Below are 22,608 nucleotides of genomic sequence, written 5' to 3'. Positions count from 1 at the left end.
GCGGTGTTAGTGGTGGTGTCAGACGCCCGCGCTGGGTTTGTGCGGTGGTGGAGGAGCAGAAGTAGCGGGCTAAGTTATCTTCAAGTCGATCTTGGGCAAATTAAATGTCACTTTTTTCGACACAAACACTCCCTTATTTCATAAAAAACGACTTCGACTTGACGAGCAACCGAGAAGAAAAGACGTTACATTGGGAGCGAATTCGACGCTTGTAAGATTGCTGGAATTTTCCCTATTTTTTATTCAATTTAAATAGTTTTTTACAAGTTTGGGAGTGATAAAAAAAATGGGGATTTTATAAGGCTACCACCACTGAAAAGCTGCACACGCGTTATAGTTGTCTGTTAGATTTCTGCAAGGCATCTGTGTCCACACATTTTCTATAAATGTTCATGGTCTTGAATTCCCTCGCTAAGAACACTGCACCGCCTCTGCCATTCACGTTAACGCTGTCCCCCTTCCATCCACCCAGACTGTGTAACATACATGAACACACTTGTAGTAGGCCTTCCGATGTTAGGCTCTTTTGTAAAAAAAAAAAAAGCTCTTGAGCAAGCACGTGGGCGGGAAACGTCGGACATAACAACAATGGCGAACAACGCGGCACAACTCTAAACTCCACCGGAGAGTCTCAACAACACCACCAATCGCGAATCGCCCCGCGGTAGTAACACTTACAAGGCTAACGTTTCAGGCAATGGCCCCTCTTCAGATGAAACTTTCGCGAGAGATACGTGGATGCGTCGCGGCAGGGTATGACGACGCGGATGAGACGGCGGGGAGGGAGTTTGGGTGGGTGGCTGGGTGGGTGGATGGCTGGGTGGGTGGCTGGGTGGGTGGCTGGGTGGGGGGGGGCGATGAGAGAAACCGGTTACAGTGAGCATGCCGCTTCAGTGATGGATCTCCGCAGCGAGTCTCCGGACATGTGCCGTGCAGGGAGCTCCGTTCCACCAGGGTGACCTGTAGCGCCGCGCCGTGCAGCGGCGTATTTAGCAAAGCACACCGGCCCTTCCACGCGCACGACAGCGGGTGGCAAGCCTGGCGCGTCCTCCCCATTCATCACTCATCCAAATCCCGCCGTCGTTTCTCTCCCCCAGCCGTGACAGATGGTAGCGAGGGAGAAAGGAGGAGGGTGGGATGATGGGGGGGGGGGTAAGGGACGGAGGGAGCGAGTGGGGAAGTGAGTGAGGGAGGGTAGCGAGGGTTTGGGGTGGGGGAACTGTAGAGGAGAGAGGAGGAGAGAGAGAGAGAGGAATGGATAATGGTGGGATGGCCACAAGCAAGGACGGAGAGGGCCGTGATTGGCTCCGAGCGCGTGTGTCTCACCGCAATAGGCTGCTGCGTCTGAGCTAAAGCGCTCATCTCGCCCGCTGACGGGATTCGAATGCGCTCCCAAACACCGAGACCCGCCGCATTTGGGACAGCACCCAAGACTCTGCTCTTCACTCTCTCTCTCGTTTGTCATCCTTACTACCCTTTGCTTAATAGTTTTTTTATTATTATTATTCTCCACCGCCACCGCCGCCTGCAACTGTGCAGGTCGACGGCAATTCAATCCCGTAGCGGCAATAAAATAATAATATTAATCGTAATTAATTTCCCGCAAAGCCCCGCGTGCGCGGGTCCCTTGACAATTAATTCGGCACCGAGTGTTGTGCGCTCTGGGCGAGTGCGCTGACGGGGAACGAGAGAGGCAAGGAGAGAGACAGAGTGCCAGAGGGAGAGAAACTCACCATCCTTCACTGCGCTCCGTCCCGACTCCTCCGGGCTCCGGGCTCGCGTGAGATGATGCGTTTCGCCCGTAAGTCACCCTCCCGAGGGGCCGTGGAGGAATAAACATCGAGAGCGAGGACCCTTCAAGCCACCGCCGTCCCAAGGAGCCGGCGAGCAGAGTTCTCCAAGTGTACGCGTCGCCGTCGAGAACGGGGTAAGAATCTGTGCCCGCTGCGAGTTTGTGTCCGCGCAACGAGATCAGTGGCGAATGTCAGCAAAGCGGTGCTGGAATTCCCCCCCCCCCCCACCCGGGTCGACTCAACCCGGTGGTGCGGTTTTGTAAATAATTTAATTCCGAAATTATTCACAATTTAGGGAGATAAAGGCGGCCCGGCATGGTTGCTTGCTGTACTCGGCCTTCGTAGGTGCTCGTTAAAAGCACTTGTTCCAACAGCATGCCAAATAGCTTCATGGGGGGGGGGGGGGCTGTTTGTTGTTCATGGTGTCTCTTGGGTGTGTGTGCGCGGCGCGTTTCGGCACCGAGTGTACGGGAAGGTAAGACGATGGCGAGCCAACGCAAATCCCCACCACGCGAATGGACGGGGTGTAATGCCATTCTCTGTTCATTCGTTGGTCTTAGCGCGTTCAGTAGCAAGCGCAAGACGCACTGGCGCTCGAACGTGGCTTCACTGCGCTCCACTGAGGACGCTGTCACCCACCACCACCCCACAGCCCGGCTCTCTCCGAGCGCCAATGACGGCGCCCAGACAATCCGCGAGGCTACATCACTCTGCTTTTTGTTATCTCGTGAAATTGTAATTGTCATTCTACTCAGCGCGGCGTCGTGCTCTTTCACAAACTATACCCAATCCCATGGCTTTGTTGTTGTTGTTTTTAAGACAAAGCGATCATGGCCGTGACTATTTTATTTTTTGAGCAAGCGCGTACCCTCGTTGAGTTCTTTTCCCCCTTTTTTATTTGGCTACAAAACTATTTTTTTTCAGGGTCCAGCGCGTCATCTCGAGCAACTTTGATTTCAGGTTATTCCGAAACGTGTTCATTATGTAATCAATGTGTGTACACACGCCTCCCTGTATCACTTAGTGCGCACGGCCTTTACAGCCAACTTTATCTCGTCCAGATGTCTTATCCACTCGGTATTGTCGGATATGAACATGATAAAGGACACTGCCTCTTGCGACAATAAGACGCCTTATTAAAAGTCATTGGGGACTGAGGAGCGGAGGGGGGGGGGAGGAGAAGGTGGGGTGGGGGCGTGGGTTTTCCATAGGTCTTCATTTGAATTCTGACCACACGCCTCGACAAAACACAGATGCCTTATCAACACATTTGAGAATTCAGCGAAGCATGCCAATATTGCGTGTGGTCCTGGGATGTTAAGACGACCGATTCCCGGCGAGCGGACGGCGTCGACACAAAAGCGAGCGTTTCGTTTACTTTCTATTCGCATCTTAAATGCCAGGAAATGAATGAGCCACGAGGAACGAAATGGAAGGGAACCCTGAAATCAAATGCGAAAGGGAGTCCGAGACGTAATAAAATGAATGTGTGGTGCTCTATTATTGATAAGGCCAAGGATTAAATCTATCATGAAAATTGATTCCGTTGGACTGATTTCCAGTCGGGATAATTTCACACTTTTTTTTGGTTGTTTGCTACTCCTGCCAAAAATAAATATACCCGACGGATACCAACCACCCTGGCCTGTGGTAAAAAGGGCGAAGCCGCTGCCTGCTGCTCAGTGAGCCAAGCCAGCAATCTCGCGGCCGGATTAGCGCGCCTGAGTATTTTATTCGGCACTGTGTGTAGCGCGCGCGTGGTTTGTAGCACACTGCACGCGATGCCCTATGGGGACTTGGCACAGCGCTATTCCCACTAACACGCGTTTACACAACCATTTAACTTACGGCAAGGGAAACCTTGCGCTGCTAATGCCTCAGCCCATGCGTACGCCTCGTGCGCTTTTCGGGCGCATGCTTTCGTGATAATTTATGATTTCCGATCTTGTAGATGTCGTTGGGTCTACTTGAGGTGCACTCCAGAACAGCACCGCGCTGCCTCTTGGTGGCATAACCTGATTACTTCTCTTTCCGACGTGCGCTGTGTTTAATTAGCGTCCAGGTGGTGGCGAAGATACTGTTAATTTCACGGTTGGTTTTTTTTTGTCCTCGCAGTTTAATGATTGCGCCAGAGCCATCCTCCCCTCCTTGTTTATGGTTATTGTTTCTTGGACCGAACGGGAGCGCTTTATTGTAGAGACCGACGGAGCGCTGCGCCCCGTATGGAGATGCGATTTCGAATTAAAAACCACGGAGGGGTGGGCCGACCCTTAGCTTCATCACGCGCACGGAAGTGCACGGGTCGGCGTTGGGATCAAATATTTCTCCCATTGATTTCGCATTTACCGCCTATCTTGCAAAACTCAACAACACCTGTCAGCGAGCCTGTAGATAATGATTAATGTAATAGTGTCCCAACGGGCTGCAGCCTGCCCATTGGCAGCGTTGTGACCACCGCCGCATCGTATTGCCACTTTATAGACGTTGTCATTTCAGCACAACGTCGCATATCCGCCCGGACTCAGCAGTGGTGCGTTGTGCACAGTGTAAATGCGACTTCAAATAGATGTTTGCATATCTGAACTCTTCACCTCATCCGCATATACCTTAAGTCCCCAGCGAGCAGATATGCGACGTTGTACCGTGTTTTAAATATCACCGTTTAAGTGTTGGGTTATTCTAGGGCTACGAACTTCAATGACGGCCCGTTATACCGACGCTTGGTGTGTAACGCGGTACAAATGGCTGCCATGGCTACAGCCTGATGTAAATGTCAGTAATTGTCAATTACCTGCAAACTGATATATATATGAGAGCAATTAACTAGATTGTTGCTGCAAGGGGTACACTAATAAGTATGTAGCTTCATATGGCTTTTAGCTATCCACTGTTTGTTTTATATGCTTCCTATTCTGCTGACTAGTGATACCGGACACGCGTAATCTGATACACGAGCCCGTTTACAAAACACATATTTTTACGATGAATGTTGTGTGTCGGCCACCGTGTCTCTGGCCCATGTTGCCCCCACCTCTCCCCGAGTGTGAGAGAGTATGTCGTGCTACGTGCGATGCACGACCGCTCCATTCCACCATTTCCATTCCTCCACTCTCGCAATGAATGGAAATTTGGGCCGATGGTTTTTGTTGTTGTTGTTGTTCACGCTGCTCAAGTGTAACAATGGCTTTGGCCACGACAAGCTGGAGGGGAGTCTGACGTACTCATGAGTAGGGCACGATTAAAAGAAAACCCAACGGCCTTGTCAACGCGCATACGTTGACCTAAATATCCCCCACGTTTGTCACTTTGCTTGGAACAACCACGACTCTATTCGGTGGGGGCAACATTTTACAACGCTCCGCATTAGCTCGTAGCGTTAAACGCGGGCGCATTCCGGCGATCCGTACGTGGCATGACCACATGTGACCGCGCGCCTGCCACCAATGCTGCACCGTTTGACTTCGCATCGTCGAGAGCCCGGGGAAGTGAACGGAAAGCGGCCCCTTGGAGAGTGAACGGGAGATTCGGCCGTGCTCACCGGCGGTACAAATTGGGCTGAACAATGCGCCCCTGATTGGAGGGGGCCTCTCGCGGCGGCTGCGGCGAGGCGTCGCACAAACGCGGTCGCAGATTGCACCCTGCGGTTCGCGACCTTCGAATTGTGTGAATGGCACGCAATGTTTCGGACACTGAAAGAAAAAATTAGCACCCCCATTCATTCTGGTAATAGCTATTGATTATGCATAATTCATTTTTACATTTTCACGTCATTTTCAACAACTGAAAATATCTGCATTAAAAAGCACAATTCACAGGTTCATTTCCCCCCGCCCCCATAACCTGTTTCCCCATAACCTGTTTTTGTCATTTTCATTAATCATTCCTTGTTCCTGCCCGACCCTCCCCCTTTATCTCCCCGCAATTCTGATTCCTCAGCCGGCGCTGTCCACGCACGCAGCTCGACGGTCGATCTTCACCGCGCGTCGTGCCCCGGCGCGCCCTGCCCCGGGGAAATGGATCCTCTACGCGCCGCCCTCCTCTGCCTGTGCTGCCTGCGCTGTGCCGTCACCGCCGCCGCCGCCGCCGCCGCCGCCCAGGCCTCCGCCCACTCGTCGGCCCTGCGCTACTCGGTGCGCGAAGAGGAGCCGCCGGGGACGCTCGTGGGGAACCTGGCCCGCGACCTGGGCCTCACCCCCGCGCAACTGCACGCGCGCGGATTCCGAGCGCTGCAGGGCACCAACGCCTCCGACTACCTCGTCGTGAGCGCCGACAGCGGCGAGGTGCGGGTGCGCGGGCGCCTCGACCGCGAGGCCGTGTGCCCCCGGGCGGCCGGCGACTCGGGCTGCGCCCTCCTGCTGGAGGCCGTCCTGGACCGGCCCACGGAGCTGGCGCGCGTCCACGTCGACGTGCTGGACGTCAACGACCACGCGCCGCGCTTCCCGGCCGAGAGCGCCCTCCTCGAGATCACCGAGAGCGCCGCCGCCGGCACGCGGTTCCTGCTGGAGGGCGCCCGCGACCCGGACGCGGGCGCCAACGCGCTGCGGCGCTACGCGATGGAGCCCGACGACGGCGCCTTCGCCCTCGACGTGCAGCCGGCGGGCGGCGGCGGCGGCGGCGCCGCCCGCGCGCCCGTGCTGGTGGTGCGCCGCGCGCTGGACCGCGAGCGCCAGGCCGTGCACACGTACGTGCTCACGGCGCTCGACGGGGGCCACCCGCCGCTGACCGGCACCACCCTGCTGACCGTGCGCGTCCTCGACTCCAACGACAACGCGCCCACGTTCGACCGGCCCGTGTACCAGGCGCGCGTGCCCGAGAACGCGCCCGTGGGCACGCCCGTCGTGCAGCTCAACGCGTCGGACCCTGACGAGGGCGCCAACGGGGAGGTGGTGTACGCGCTGGGGGCGCACGTGGCGCCGCGCGTGCGCGACCTCTTCGCGGTGGACTCGCGCTCGGGCCGCGTCACGCTCAAGGGCGCCCTCGACTACGAGGAGGCCAACGCCTACGAGATCTACGTGCAGGCGCGCGACCGGGGGCCCAACTCCATCCCCGTGCACGGCGAGGTGCTCGTCCGCATCCTCGACGTGAACGACAACGCGCCCGACGTGCAGGTGCTCATCCTCGGCCAGGGCGCCGGCGCCGGCGGCGGCGCCGGCGGCGGCGGCGGCGCCGGCGGCGGCGGCGCCGGCGGCGCGGCCGTCATCAGCGTGTCTGAAGGGGTGCCACCCGGCGCCTTCGTGGCCTTCGTCCGCGTGAAGGACCGCGACTCGGGCGCCAACGGGCGCGTGAGCTGCACCCTCGAGGGCGCGTCGGCCGTGGGGCCCGGCGCGGCGCTGCCGTTCGCGCTGCGCGCCTCGGACGGGGGCGAGGACTACACGCTGGTGACGGCGACGCAGCTGGACCGCGAGGCGGCCGCCGAGTACAACCTGACGGTGGTGGCGCGGGACAACGGCGTGCCGCCGCTCGTGTCGGTCAAGACGTTCGCGGTGCGCGTCACGGACGAGAACGACAACGCGCCGCGCTTCTCCCGCTCCGCCTACGAGCTGCACGTGCCCGAGAACAACATCCCCGGCGCCTACATCGGCTCGGTGAGCGCCAGCGACTCGGACGCGCAGCAGAACGCGCAGGTCGCCTATTCCATCGTGGACTCGCAGATCGACGGCATGTCGGTGTTCACCTACGTGTCCATCAACCCGGCGAGCGGCGCCCTCTACGCCCTGCGTGCCTTCGACCACGAGCACGCGCGCCGCCTCGAGTTCCGCGTGCAGGCGCGCGACAACGGAGCGCCGCCTCTGCGCGGCGAGGCGGCCGTGGCGCTCGTCATCGGCGACGTCAACGACAACGCGCCGGTGGTCGTCGCGCCGCCGCTCGACGCCAACGGCACGGCCGACGTGTACGTGGCGCCGGGCGCCCGCGCCGGCACGCTCGTCACGCAGGTGCGCGCGTCCGACGACGACGGCGCCGGCGGCGGCGACGGGGACGGCGGCGATGGCAACGAGAACGCCCGACTGAGCTACTCGATCGCACGCGGCAACGACCGTGGCCTCTTCCGGATCGACGCCTCCAACGGGGACGTGCGCACGGCGCGGGCGCTGCCCTACGAGCACGCGCGGCACGAGCTGGCCATCGCCGTGCGCGACGGGGGCGAGCCGGCCTTCACTGCCACGGCCACGGTGCGCGTGCTCGTCACGGACGCGCGTCCCGAGGGCCGGCTCCTGGGCAGCTCCGGCGACGATGTCGGCGGCGGCGGCGGCGGCGCCGGCGGGGGCGGCGCCGGCGGGGCGGACGGCGCCTTCACGACGTCGTTCATCGTGATCGTGGCGCTGGGCGCCGTGTCGTGCGTCCTGCTCGTGGCCATGGTGATGATCGCGCTGCGCTGCAAGCGGGAGAACAAGGAGATGCGCACCTACAACTGCCGCGCGGCCGCCGAGTCCAGCGCGCAGCCGAGCCCGCGCAAGAACGACGTGACGCTGGTGCGCAACGAGCTGGAGGCGGCCGCCTGCAGCAAGGCGGGCTCCGACGCCGATCTGGCCTCGGTCATCGCGCTGCACACCTACGAGTACCAGTCGTTCCTGCCCTCGGAGACGGCGGGCGGCACGCGCGGCTCCGGGGACGCGCGCGGGGACGACGCCGCCATGTACCGCAAGGCGCCCGCGCCCGCCTACGGCTCGTCTGCGGCGCCAGCGCCTCGCAAGCCCCTGCCGTGCCACGCTCTCAACGGTGTGTCTGGCCAGCCTGACCTGCTGCTAGGCGGCTTCGCGCAGCCCGCCGCACAGGTGAACGATGCGAGACGGCCCCATTTTTTTAAATTACCGCGCGGGCCCGGGGAGGCCCGCGAAGTACTCTCCGCTGAATTCTCCCTCCGCGACTGCCCCGGCAATGACTTCATAAATATCGAAAATCAATCATCCATCACGATTCATCATCCCCCCACCCCCCCTCCACCAAGTGTGCGTTACGCACAATGCAGCGTGCACGGGGAGGGGGAAATAATTAATTTTTGTTCCATACACATCTCCGTAGACTGTCCGTGTTATTAAATTGCAATCAAGTATCAAATATAGGCGCATTGTGTATAACTGATTGACTTTGCTGAAATTTCATCTCCATGCGTTTTGCTCCGGTTAGCAATTATAATGTGAAGCAACTGAATAGAGGAAGTACAATACCGGGGGGGGGGGCGGGGGTGGGGGTGGGGTGGTGGGTTCATGGTTCGACCTCTACGCAAACCAACGTCCCCAAGGGAACCAAGTGCAGAGTGCGTCCATCAGCGGGCATATGTTGATCGCATTTGCCGCTCGGACTGGCGAGGGCTGAGCAACACGACGGGTGGGGGGGGGGGGGGGAGGTGGGGGGGACCCAGGAGTCCGTGGGATCTGCTGGTGGCAGATGTTTAAGAGACTCAGAAGCGGATATAATGAGGAGGCACATTCGAAGAATACGGATTGCCATCATTACGCTTGCTGAGATCCGAGCGCTCCTTTTGGCGAGCTTCACGTACGAGCTTGCGCTCTCTATACAAGGGGTTCAGAGTCTGCGTTCCCATTCGTGGCCAGGCGTCAGGCGCTAACGTTGGCACAATAACCCTGCTTCGTACGGATTGTTCCTGTTACTGAACAAAATGGTGAATGTTGCAATCTTCCGTGGTGAGAATTGAAGCGAAGGAAATGTCATGTAGTGTCGATATACAAAACTAACAAATTGCACGTGCACATACGCAGCGCCTGCCCGTACGCGATCGTGAATTCGAAGCGCGTTAATGACGATGGCATGCCCCGTTGCTCTTTTGCAGAGGTCTCGCTTTTTCTTGGAGCCCAACAACCATTTCAATCGACAGCAGCAGCAGCAGCAACAGCAGCAGCAGCAGTCGTCTAGAAGGTGAGCGTTTAACATGTCGCGCACACGCAAACCCGTAATATTTTCAGCACCTGGCCTCGAAATTAAGTTCCGTTTTGCGCTGGTAATTTGCAGACGAAGCTAATGTCAATAACAACACCACGGGAGAGGAGCAATGGGAAGGCAGTATTGTGCGTTGGCAGAATCCCGTGTTTTCAGGTGGCCATATTTCCTGCCAAATGCTAAACAGTTGGAATGCGACAAGCGTTCTATTAAATGCCGATTGTGGGAAATCCAACATAAAAAAAAAAATTCCAATGCCTATCAATCTGAAAAATAAACGCTGGCGACTATCGCCTTCAGTTAGAAAGTTTAAAAGCTCACTGTTTTGGCCTTGGCTCATTGTTATCCGGAGCCTTGTTGGCACAATGTGGAGCGTGTGTCTATTCACATCAAAAGAATGTAAGGCATTTATTTTTTTCAGAAAATAAAAAAACTCAGCGGGCCCGGCACAACCGTAACGTCTGAAAATATCCTTTACCTCATATACAACTCTCTCCTAATACGGCACATGACAGCGTTTGAAAGGATTTGGGACTCGCTCCAGGAATCTCTGGACGCGCTTGGACACTCAACCTCTTTGTAAGCTTGCAGCAGCGCCATCTGACCCAGTTCACAATCAAGAATGTCCCCCCCCCCCCCCGCCCACCCCCCTTTTCCCTGGCCAGCAGCCTCTCGTGCAAGGAGGCGGACCGGCTCAGCTTCAAGGACAGCGGGCATGGGGACAGCGACCCGGGGGACAGCGACCAGGACACGACGCGTGGCTCCTACAGCGAGGTGGCGGCCAAGGAGACCGTCCCGCTGCAGCCACAGCGTGGCTGTACTGACGACGGCGCCGCCGCCGCCGCCGCCGCCGGGCCTCGGGAAGAGCAAGGTACCGGCGCGGCAAGCGTGTGGTGGGGGGGGGGGCGTCCGGTTCGTCGCTCGGAAGAACAATGCCTGCCAGGGCGGCCCCCACCCACCCCCCGCCCACCCACCACCCTCCCCCCCCTTCCGTAAAATCTGCGCAGATAAACGGAATTGCGCTTGTATATTTTCATGCATCTATTTGATCGCTGGTGCAAGGGCAGCGGAGCGTGGAGGGTCCATAATGCGTTTTCACAGCGCACGAGATTCGTGCCAAGCTTTGATGCCGTTCGAAGATGCGCAGAGGCCCAGGCGAAGGCTCTCGCTCTCTCCCCTCTCGCTCTCTCCCCACACAACCCTTGTGATAAGCATAAAAAGTGGAAATTTTCATTACATCTCTGGGACGAGCAGAATGTTTTAATCGCATTGCTCGAAGCGTGCTAATGCATGCAAAGCCACACATAAAGCATTATTATTTAATGCATTAATTATATGCCGCGCTATTTATTGCCGAGTGGCTTTTTCATATATATGTGTGTATGGTATCTAATCTAGATTATCCAGCTGAAAATGAATGTAGAATTGAGCCAAGCAAGCGAAAAACAAGAGAGAGAACCAAAAATAATCACACGTTTAAAAGACCAATATCACAGGACCCATGTCATGGACGCTGTGTTTTTCAGTTGCACGTGCAAAAAAACCCTTTTGACATTTGTTTTCTTTCACCGTTCGGAATATCGGTGAATTCTATAAGAATAATCTTGTTGTTGTTGTGAAACCCCATTCGTACTCGTTGCACATTCCTTCACACAATGGCGACTATTCGCAAATGGGGATGAGATGACTACATAGAGGGTGAGTGTTACGCGCGAAGAAAACTTCAGCAAACAATAGAGAGAACTGGAGGCTGTATTTTGAGGGGAAGTTACAACTCGGGTGTCAGGATTAAGATGGAACAGGCAAACTCGGGAAACGTGCCATCAAGCACGCATCTCTGCCGCGCATCTACGCCGAGAAACATGAAGTGTGACAATAGCGACTAGAAAGAGAAACGCGAGGATAATGACGTAATTCAAACCGTGGGGAAAGTTAAGCGGGCTTGGGAAGGACACTTTGCTCATAGGGGAATGTGGCCGATGGTCAAGAATAACGGTGGAGTCGCAGTGGTCAAAGTATGGAAGCTCGTCCGAGAATAGAGCTGGAGCGACAAAATCATCCCTGTGCGATTATTATATCGCAGGATTCTGAGAATCCTCCGATTGGCGTGGTTGGCTATGTACAGTGTGACAGAAGTTCAACATACGTACGCACGTACAGAAAAGGCGGTGGCAGCGGCGGTTTGGGGAGGCGTTCACGCAGCAGTGGATTGGCCGTGGCTCACGACGATGACGACTCGGGCAATGCAGCGTGGCAGTGAAGACGTCGCAATCTCTTGCAGGTGACGGCGACGTCCACTCCAACTGCACTCCCGAGTGCAAGGTTCTGGGCCACTCGGACCGGTGCTGGATGCCCGCCTTCAACGGAGCCGAGGGCAGGCCCGGCGGCGGCGGCGCGTGCCACGAGGGGGTCTACGTGGCCGTGACGACGGGCGACGCCCCCGCGGGCGGCCCCCACCGCGACTTCCCCCGGCGCACGTTCTCCACGTTCGGCAAGGACGACTCGGACGGGGCGCCCACCCCGAGCCCCGGCGCCACCTCCCGGCCTTACCTCTCCTTCGCCAGCCCCGCCGCGAACGCCCCCGGCTCGTCCGCCGAGCGGCCGCCGGTGCCGGGGTCACGTCCGAACACGCTGCGTCTGGACTCTGCCCCGTACGCCGCCGGCGCGGCCGCAAAGAGCCCCCCGCGGCACCCGAACGCCGACCGCAACGGCAACAACGGCAACAGCGGCGGCGGCAGCAAGTCGACGACGACGCCCAGCGACGGCAGCGATGGCAGCGCCTCGATGGCGTGCCAAGAGTGCGCCGGCCCGTCGGTACCCAACAATGTCGCGCCGGCGCCGCTGAACAACGCGCACCTCGCCCCGACGAGCCTGCCCTTCTCCGCCAGACGGCTCGCTCCAATACCGGAGCCCTCGAGCGCCGAACTGGAAGAGGCCGACGCCGAGCCCGCCATGCTGGCCAGCTGGGAGAGGCACGGCACGCGGGGGGAGGGTCTGGACGCCACGCAGGTCGTGGCCGAGATCGAACAGCTTCTGAGGGACTCCGCTTCCTGAAGAGCCGCGGCAGGTTACCTGTGCGCTGGACCTAGCAGCCGAGCGAGAGAGAGAGCGAGAAAGGGAAAGCCACGTGGTCAGCAATGGGGGTGCATCGCCACCGGGGCGATTGGCTGATGTTTTACGGGACGTTTCCCAGAAAGGGTTGAGGATGCCACACGCACAAGAATGTGGATATATTTGTGACACCCTGTGGGTTGAGGCACAACAATAATGATAATAATAACAACACTGTAATAAAGAATATATACGTGGTAGGGGGCGGGGGAGCAATCATCATAACAAAAGGAGAAGGGGCGAGCTTGATTGGATCTTTTTCACGGGCAGCACAAGACAGAAAGTGGCGTTCACACCGCGCTCATCACTCGTTATGGACACCGCTGATTTGCGTGTCCAAAATTGCCGTGAATCGAACAAGTCGGGTCTGTGTCATCGGAAATGACTACTGCAGCCAGTGCTCTAAGACGGCAAGGAGACGAATCTGAAATTCTTGAAAGAGAGGAGGAGGAATAAAAAAACCACATTCCCTTGCCCCCAGTGTCAATGTACTATTATATATGAGGTGGAAACCAATAAACATCAACGAAGTTTTGGTGTCAAAGGAGCCTGGAGCAGCGAACGGTACCGAAGGAAGCTGCTTCCTTGTTCTTTTTTATATCACGTTCCATTTCATGCCGCATCCACACTCACAACAGACACAAGAGGTTGCCAGTTCGATCTCCCGGCACACCAGAGAGGAATCAATGTGTGTGTGTGTGTGGGGGCAAGTTTCTACAATGACCCTTGGCCTCTGCTGTCCACCCAGCCAGCATAAATTGTGGGTGCACCACCACAGTCAGTTGATGTACAGGTCACATGTTAGCGGGGGGGGGGGGGGTAAAATTGTGGGTTACCTCCCCTCCCCCCCGCACCTCTTCCAAGATATGCGGCCGGCGCAGGAAGAGTAGGCCAAGGGACTCTCCGGTGCTCCCTCCGGTGGGGGCGCCGTTTTGCCAGCGCTTTGGCCGCGACTGAAGAAATTGCAGGGCTGCACACTTTCACCTTCATAATTTTCTCACGCCACCATCCACGTTTTACGAGTTACATATTTACAGTATGTGTGTAGACCAAAGAAGAACCTAATTCAAATGGAGCTAGACATTTCCATTAACATTTGTTTCATGGCGAGGAGCCTATTTATTTCCTCTATTTTGTTGTTTGTTGTTTGTCTTGGTCGATGACAATCTCATTTCTAAATTAAGGTAATGGACAGTACAAGAAAACGCGTAAGCACTTGGCTGAAGTACTATCCATCAAAAGGAAGACATTACTGAGTTAACAGTATTTTTGTGTCCTAATGAGCAGATTGTATAGACAAGCGCGTCCCTCTATAGGGATGCCCACTACCTATTATATTGTTTTTCAGTGAAAAACACACTGTATCGCAACGGCAGGGAATCGTGGAGATGTCTTACATGATTATCGCTCCCTATGGACAGATGGACATCACATGTTAGGAAGAAGAACAGAAAAAAGCAACTCCTCCATCGGTACTGAATTTTTTTCTATTTCACAACTTGTGGTGACCTTTTGGACTCAAGATGTGCTCTCTATGTGATATATTCTGTAATAAAACTTCATCCGGCGGTAAATAGGCATCGTCCGAGCTGTGACTGTCAATAGCTTCGTGGGATAAGTCGGCCGATGGCACACATTAAAACAAAAAAAATATTTCGCGAATAGCTGCTTCTCTTCTTTGGGATAGTGGGTGTTTGCGACTCATTTTAAATTATGTGTTGCATACGATCACATTTCTCAGCTTAGACCAGGAGGAGAGGCCCTCATAAGTGCGTAACATTGATCAATGTCATGTGGCAAGCAAGCCTGCCCAATGGTGCAAGGTACGGAGGAGGCTTCTATTTACTGGCCGTTGTACACAACAGAGTGGTTCGCTTTGTGATGTTTTTCATGAATTCCCAAAATAAACATTGCTGCATAGCCGTAGTGTTCCAGTGTACAATTAACACACTTCCTACAGGTGACGTCGTATACCTCCCCCCCCCCCCCCCCGATTGCCTACGTAACTGTTTTACTTTTGTGTAAATGGACACTGTACTTTTACATAGATTATGACGGGATACATCGACAAAAATTAATTAGTTTTTTTTCAGACTTTTTGTTTGCTGTTCCCACCCTTTAAAAGAAGGAATAATGAATAAAGATATGATTTTAATCGACCAAACTTAAAAGTTGACTCAATAAACAAAAAGTCTAAAATGTGCTTACTAGTCTGTGCAATAATTTCTAGACATACAATTGCTCTCACTACACGATGACTTCACAAAACACAATCGCCCTTAAATGCCATCCATTAGACCGTGCCTATGCCACGCTGCAGATTCTATACGCGAAGGTTAATGCAGCGCCACACTCAATAACCACCGATGACCCCGAATGTCGCGAGCAACACACCATTGTACGGGCGGGTTGCCAGCAGGGCGCCGGTTCTCGGTATCAGACTTTAGGCGAGCTCCAGACAGCACGGGAACGGCATACCTACCCCGACGGCTATTCACACAGCGTTCAAACGTTGCCTGCACGCCACCCCCCCCCCCCCCACCACCACCACCACCATATTTTAGCCTTGCCCCCCACCCCCCCCCAAAAAAAAAATGTGAGTTTGAACTGGACGACGACACACACCCGATGGTGCACGGCGCGTCGGAGATTTAACGGCGGGGGAATCAGCTGGACAAACCGTTGTTGTTGTTGTTTTTGAAAGGGGATCGACCGAACACGGTAGCATCAGCTGTGACCGTGATTTTGTAGAGGACTTGAGCGTCACATTAAAAGCCTACCCCCGCCCCCCCCCCCCCAAAAAAAAAAAACAGGGCAGCCATTGTTCACAGCCATTCAACGCTTCGTTAAACACCACGATATGGTCCCATCATTTTGATGGCGTCAGGTGCTTCTCATCGATAGCTGCCTAAATCAGATAACCAAAAAACAAGTCTGACAGAAAGGTGGGTTAGTTATAGGATATACATCAAACGGGCTCTCAGTCTCCAGCACACTGCTTAGACCCTAGATTCTGTGCGCACCATATCGCGCCCTAACTCACGCTGATCATGGGATCGTGAAAATGGGCCAGAACCTCAACATGCTGGCTTGCCCAAATGCGCACACCACTGTGCTCAACGTGTGCCCAGCTGCCTACAACCAGCCACTGTGAATGTGGCCTCTGCGGTGCAAGGCATGCATTGAACTCTGGATATCGCAGACACGCAACTTTTGTGGCATAAGCTGTGCTGCGCGCAGCAACGGATATCGTGTTTCATGCGTACACATTATCTGCACGAGATCAGTATGGCAATTTGGTTTAAAAAAATAAATCCATATTTTTTTCATCTGCGAATATATTCCATCGACTGTCGGTGGCCGACGTGAGCTCTGTAAGAGTGTTATGGTTTAGTGGCGCTACATGCCAACCCCATGCAATCGTGGGCCTTTTGGCTGTGCACAAGAAAAACAAGACAGTGATATGCAGCCTTCTTCATCTGTGTATCACTGAGTCACCAGAAGTTGTGGAGAGACAGTAACTTGCATGGATACCACCAGGGCTTAATTTCTCACTCAATATTTTCTGGCTCGCTGCGAGGCCCGTTTGGATTAAGGATTTTGTGTAAGGCACTGCCACCCAAAGTACCAGGTACATCCTATCTATAATAATCCTCTAAGATTGTACTCTTTATTGCGAAGTACAGTACTGTCCTTTAGGACAGCTGGTAACCCTAAGCACTCTTCATGCACAAACCGCTGCATCACTCCACCGTAGTATCATGAGGACAAATTAGACAAGATGGATAATAATGTTCTACTGGACATCTGTGAAAAGGAGCTTTATAGCTCATTGGATCCAATATAAATACATATTTTGAGTGTGATTAAATTATCGCTGGAGCAGCATACCGGACTGTTGCAGCTGAAATTTATCCATGAATACCACGAGCCACTTGTGCACAACCAAACAAGCAAAGCGGTAGAGCCACATGCCTCGGATGGATATCAGCCCACAGAGTCGGTTGCCCTTGTGGAAGTTTACCTGTGGCTGTGGTGTGGCTGGTGAAGAAGGCGGTAGTGGTCGTGTTGCCACCTGTCCTGGTCTCACCATGGCCGTCCGTCTCTTTGAGGCGGCTGATCCTGGGAAATCTGTAAGTATTTCTAGGAGATTAAAAATCCATGTTTTTCTTTTTTGCCAGTTGCGTAATAACGCTCCACACAAGACAACGCCTGTACATGTAGTTCTTCCTTTCTCTGGTATTGTGAGATGTTTTGTTGTTTTCCCTGTGATGTGTTTCTATGGTTTTTTCGTTGTTGTACCACAGCAGTGGCAACCCCATGCGAGTGGCTGGATGCCAGCGTCTCTGCAAATTGAATCTGGATGTGGGTGGAGAAACCATTCCAGCAAAGATTGTAGGGGGTGGGTTCATTATATTAAAACAGGCTATGTGACCTCGGATGATGTCTGTAAAATGTATTTTCTGAAGTTGATTTTTTTCCTTTTTCCTAAATGGGAAACTTCATTTTGATGAAATATACTTGATGTGCTGTTCTTATTAATATGTTGGGTAGTTAATTTGGTCAATGTTTATTGGTCATTTTTCTAGATGGTCTAGTTTTGTGCGCCTTAATGTGCAGTGTGTACTGTATACCAACTATTGGGGGCTGTTTCACATATTTAAAGTAATGTTTATTTGAAATGTAATAGTATATATTTTGAGCGAATGTTATATATGGATTTCGTGTGGATGTAACCATAAGTAAGCAACACTTCTTGTTGTGGTTGTTGTTGTTACGACCCAGAATTATCAGCAAAATTAATCTGAGCTGGTCTGCATTGCCACGCATTGAGTCCATGGGCCAGAGCAGAAATGTGTACCACTTGCCAATTTATGTACGTGGATAATAATAGTGGATTACAGTACTTCATAACTCCACTCGTTTCAAGTGTCTATAACATAATTCACTGTTGTTGACCTCGTAAAGAATTTTATAAAAACATTTACATCACTAAAGGTATGCCACCTCAAGGAGTACCGACACGTTCTAGTTAATGTGTGGTTAAGGCGCAGCCCTGAAATTGCTTGATCGAGCCACTGCCCGCAGAAGGGACTGCGCTCCACGAGCAGGGAGTTCTAGAGAGAATCTTGGCCTACGCTTCCACGCTGGCCAGATAAGCAAATAAAATAAAATAAATATGTGCGTGCAAGTCAATGTAATCTCACACGCACTTGTGCCCACTTAAGTCGCCAACGTAAAAAGAGGAAAGGAAAACCCGGTGGCCTTTCTCGTGGAGAGAAGCGAGGCTCTGCCCACCTCGCTTCTCATTGGATTTCGCCTCTTGTTCACTGATAAAGCCACGTCGACGTAACAAATTAATCGTCGCGGAGACGAACATCGACAGTGGTGCTTTCGCAAGGTGGTTGACGTCTGGAGAATATGCCCATGTCAGTGTGCGTTCGCGGCGCCTCCGTAACGGGAGCCGCGCTAGGCTCAAGCAGCCAATGAGGCCTCCTGGTTCATGAGAATAGGGGTGAACAAATATCAGCTTAAATTCAAATCCCATGCAACACAACTAGACGATTAACGTTAAAAATACAATGCGGAACATCTCTCTCTCTCTCTCTGTTATCACAGCAATTCAGTCTCATCTGTCTCTCTTTTCTCATATCACTACATCTCTGTCTCTTATCTACATCTATTCTGTCATCTCACGGGGCGTTTATGAATCGAAAGGGGAGTATATTAAAAAAAACAATGTCTGCTTCGGGCCCCCAATGGGGCCACGAGCAAAGACGAAGATCCCCCGTGTAAAAATTTGACTTAAAGCTTTCGTGACTGCAGGAATTCATATTCTTGGTTCTTTCGGTAAAGTCACGTAGATAGAAAACAGAAGATCGCTTGTGTTGCGATCGAAACGTCGTTGTGGTATCTATTTATTTATTATTTCCTATCTACGTGACTTTACCGAAAGAACCAAGAATATGAATCCCCCGTGTAGCCTTAGCAGCCTGTTGGGGCAAGTGCTGTTAGCGAGTGGCACCTATGAAGGCCGGCACGGTGGCACACGAGGGGGTGGGTGGCCAGCACCACGCCCGGAGCCACGTGGCTGACAGCGTGCCTGAGTCACGCGCACACGCGGCCATGCCTTGTGTTCCTTCATTTAACTGTTCGCTGTACATCTCGTGCCAGTGTTATGGTCTTTTCTGCATTCTCTGCACAGTATATGCAATATATAAACACGTTTTTACTCGCGGCACACCACAGGACGATGAGTAGAGAGAATGGGGAGCCGCAGTGGGGAGATGTTAACTTCCTCACCTGGTATGCAGGATGTTCGTGGGTTTGATCCCGACCCGGACGCATGTATATTGCATGTTCTTCCCGTGGTTGCGTGGATTTTTCCCCGGGTCCTCCGGTTTTTCGCTCCACATTTAGAATCAACGTCACGCGTTTTAGAGTATTTGGCTGCTATACATTTCCAAATGACAAGCAACTTCGTTGAGCTATCATTTGCCGCCAGGTCGCTTCTGAAAAATAACTATATAGCTCAGTGGGCCTTACCTGGTGAAATACGAATAAATACAAAATTTGGCAAAGGAAAGGGACGACGAGAGGGAAGTCGTCAAGAAGGAGACAGAGGGCGAAGCTCAAGTTGAGCGGCAGGACGAAAGATGCAGCACAAGGCAGGAAGGGGAGGAGGGGGAATGACCAGGCCAATATGTCGGGGATGATAGGGTGATGATGAGAGGGGAGAGAAGAGAGGTACAAGAAAGAAGGAAGGAGCTAATTTAGAGTACAATGATGATGTAAAATGCGTATCCCCTTGTCAATCTACTGCTGGACGAAAGCCTTTCCCATGCCGTTTCGGTCATGTGCATTGTTTGAACGTACTTTACCCACACTGTTTAACACGTAGGCATTCGCGACCAATATCCATAATATAGTTTTTTTGTTGGGTTAGATCGTGTAAAAATATAAATGTATATTTATATTGACGCGATCTCACAATGATCATGGTAGCTGCTGACGGCTTGGCCTTCATGTTGGTGACTTATCCGAGCACTATCCGGCCTCTAGCCTGCTTAGATGCCGAGATCGGGCACATTGTGCGTGATTTGGCTATAGGCTTGTGTTTGTATTCATATTTAGTTGTACAACAATGAAATATATGTTTAAAAATGAGGCTACAATTCGTATACTGGGCAAATGTGACTGGGTAATATAAAATATCCACCAGGCAGTAAAAAAGAAACATTATTAAACAGATTGTGTCGGAGCCTTGATGCAGTTAACGATTCAATATAAATGATTTAGTTTATTTCAGTAGTGGTTCGAGTCCATTCAACTAATACGTCGTTAGAATTGCAATCTATAAAAGGGGGGAAATGCTTTGTGCTCCACATTGAGTACGCAGGACAAAAAGAGATAGAAAAGCCCCACCAATTTGAAAACGAATTTAATTCCAAAGCTTCGGGGAGATGAGCATATAGGATACGCTTGGAACCATCTCTGTGGGATTTTTGTAAAATGTTATTATAATCCGCAACAAAAAAAGGGGGGAGATGGCAGGCTCCCCATAGTCGCAGGTTTTTTGTGTGGCTGTGATGTAATGAATTCAACTTAGCAACAGCACGGGGTCTACAAAGACGCGCGTTTGTAAAAGTGTACAACGAGACAGGTCACCACACACGCTGCCCGGGCAGATTTTTGTCAAAATTCATGGCCGCGATGTGGGGGGGGGGGCGGGGGTGAAACAACATATTGATGCATGGACAGGTCACGGAATAATGTGGGACAGTGCCGTACCTAATAATGCCCGTAACATATTTTTTGATGAAAAGAACATATTTGCAAAGTGTAATATTAATAACCGTATTCTAAGTAAGAATAAACTTCAACCGAATCACAGCACTACGCCCCTGCCACAATATGATGGTATATTGCTCACACATTCCTTGGGCGAAGTAATCCATCAACATTGGTTCGTGTACTGCGCTATGGACCCGGCAAACTGAGTTCGATCCCTGGCTACGGCTAAACACGAGCGGCGAGTGATAGCTCAAAGTGCGTCTTCGGCAACCTGCGCTGACCAGCATGGTGAAAGTATGGTCAAACAACCCTGCATGATCGACATCGTGCGGCTCGAAGGCTTGCATCCAGTAGTGGGTTGACAAGAGATCGCAATTAATGCACGCGTTCCCGTGTCGCGTGCGTGCATCTCACAGAGAGAACAAATAAATAACCAGCGGGCAAGCAAATGGCCAACAAACGAGTCGCTCCAGGTTTATCAGGTCGCATTTATTAGACACAAAGTGCTTGCCACAAATGAACCGCAATACCTCGCTGATCTCATCCTTCCAGCAGCGGATTTTGGCTCTCCATCGAACAAAGACGGTGGTCACCGCATCGTGTGTTTTCAGATGCCCTTCTGCGGCCGTCTGGAACGCTCTTCCGTCCGACATTCTTAAGCCACTGGAGCTATGCACTTTGACATCATCGAGATTGAAAATTCATTTCTTTAGAATGTATTTTTGTGTTTAGTTTGTTGTCCTTCCCCCGCACCTCCGATGAGCACGGTTGGCTTCGTACGGTGCGACGTAAGTGCAACATACATACATACACATGTTATGCACAGGAAGCCACAATAGCAGTAACGTCCATGTGTAGAGCCCAGCAGGGATGATTTATGTAATGAGGTCGATTGAAAAACAAACAGGAGACGCGTGCACACGTGTAATTAAGCATAAATTGCTGGAGGAGAGAGGAACTGCCCCTCTTCCACAGGTGAGCTTCCCCGAGCCAAGACCCAACGAACTGGCGGTGTCTGCGCGTCGCGCGCGTGCAATTTCCAATCGATATTCTCTATCCAAGCCATAATTACCAAGCCTATTTGCTTCGAACATAATGAGGGCACTTAGGCGCTAATCAGTTAATGGCCTAAGAAACCGGTTCAGACTTTAAATATTATTGAGTATATCACGTAATTGCACGGTGGCAAAGGGACGACACCGGAGGTCGTATGGAGTGCAATGTCGAGTCTCCCAATAATGTAGCCTCGAGAGGAAGGAATAGCAACAAGGCAAAAAAAACACGTGACGTGGCCCAGCAGGTCACGGCTCATTTTTGTTCATGTGTCCGGTCTGTGTGATTGGAGTTGAGTGTAGGCTCCACCACTGATCCTAAACGGACGGGTCAATGGGAATGGGTCTAAACTGAGATCTGAATGTAGGATGGGGAAATCCTCGCCTTTCGACTCGGAAGGTGCAGCTGCCTTTTTTTTGCAGACGGCTTCGATTTGGACCGATTTTCCACCGTGCGTCTATGATGAGAGCCCATGTTGATTTGAGCTTGTCGATAAACTCGATATCATTGCGACCTCTTGGCGACCCCTTTTTGTTTTTGGCCTGCCAATGCATTTTATTATACAGTATACATATACAGCCGGTCTATAGAAATACATTCAAACACTGTGCAGAAATTATACTTGCAAAGTTCCGACCATGAGCATGAATCAAAAAAGAGTGTAATTTTGATCTATATTATAATGATTCAAAGTCATATTTAAATATATTAAAATGTGCTGAATATTTTAGATAAAACTTGAAGAAGTGGTTTCTATCCTTCAGGCTATGATACCGAGCGCCGTGTCCCATGTTTTAACTTTACACAAGTCTGCACCATACATATATGAATGTGAATCGAATACATCTTTTAAACGGTAAAGATGAAAAAGATGGACCATGGCCCATGTCCATGGCACTGGAGTATAACATGATAACCGGACCATTTTGAAAATGTATTTTTATGTTTTTATATAATGCCT

The 22,608-nt window shown here is 52.5% G+C and overlaps 1 protein-coding gene across 2 annotated transcripts; it reads left to right on the top strand.

Annotated features, from left to right (window-relative positions):
• The first annotated feature begins 1,205 nt into the window (after nt 1-1,205).
• LOC116942768 (protocadherin-10) lies at nt 1,206-15,003 on the top strand. Of its 2 annotated transcripts, none has more exons than XM_032955027.2 (5): nt 1,206-1,927; nt 5,730-8,566; nt 9,583-9,668; nt 10,355-10,560; nt 11,971-15,003. In XM_032955027.2, exons 2-5 carry the CDS (start codon nt 5,807-5,809, stop codon nt 12,741-12,743), a joined length of 3,825 nt encoding a protein of 1,274 aa, XP_032810918.2. In that variant the 5' UTR covers nt 1,206-1,927; nt 5,730-5,806; the 3' UTR covers nt 12,744-15,003. The 2 variants fall into 2 exon arrangements, with proteins under 2 accessions (XP_032810918.2, XP_032810919.2); XM_032955028.2 differs by having other exon boundaries at nt 1,207-1,927; nt 10,358-10,560.
• The last annotated feature ends 7,605 nt before the right edge of the window (nt 15,004-22,608 follow it).

This window comes from Petromyzon marinus, chromosome 16 (genome assembly GCF_048934315.1).
Source record: "Petromyzon marinus isolate PM22_M1 ecotype Great Lakes invasive population chromosome 16, UKy_Petmar_22M1.pri1.0, whole genome shotgun sequence".
In the NCBI taxonomy this organism is placed as follows: Eukaryota; Metazoa; Chordata; class Hyperoartia; order Petromyzontiformes; family Petromyzontidae; genus Petromyzon; species Petromyzon marinus.
The sequence above is the reverse complement of the archived record's forward strand: the minus strand, read 5'-3'. Positions and strand labels throughout refer to the sequence as shown.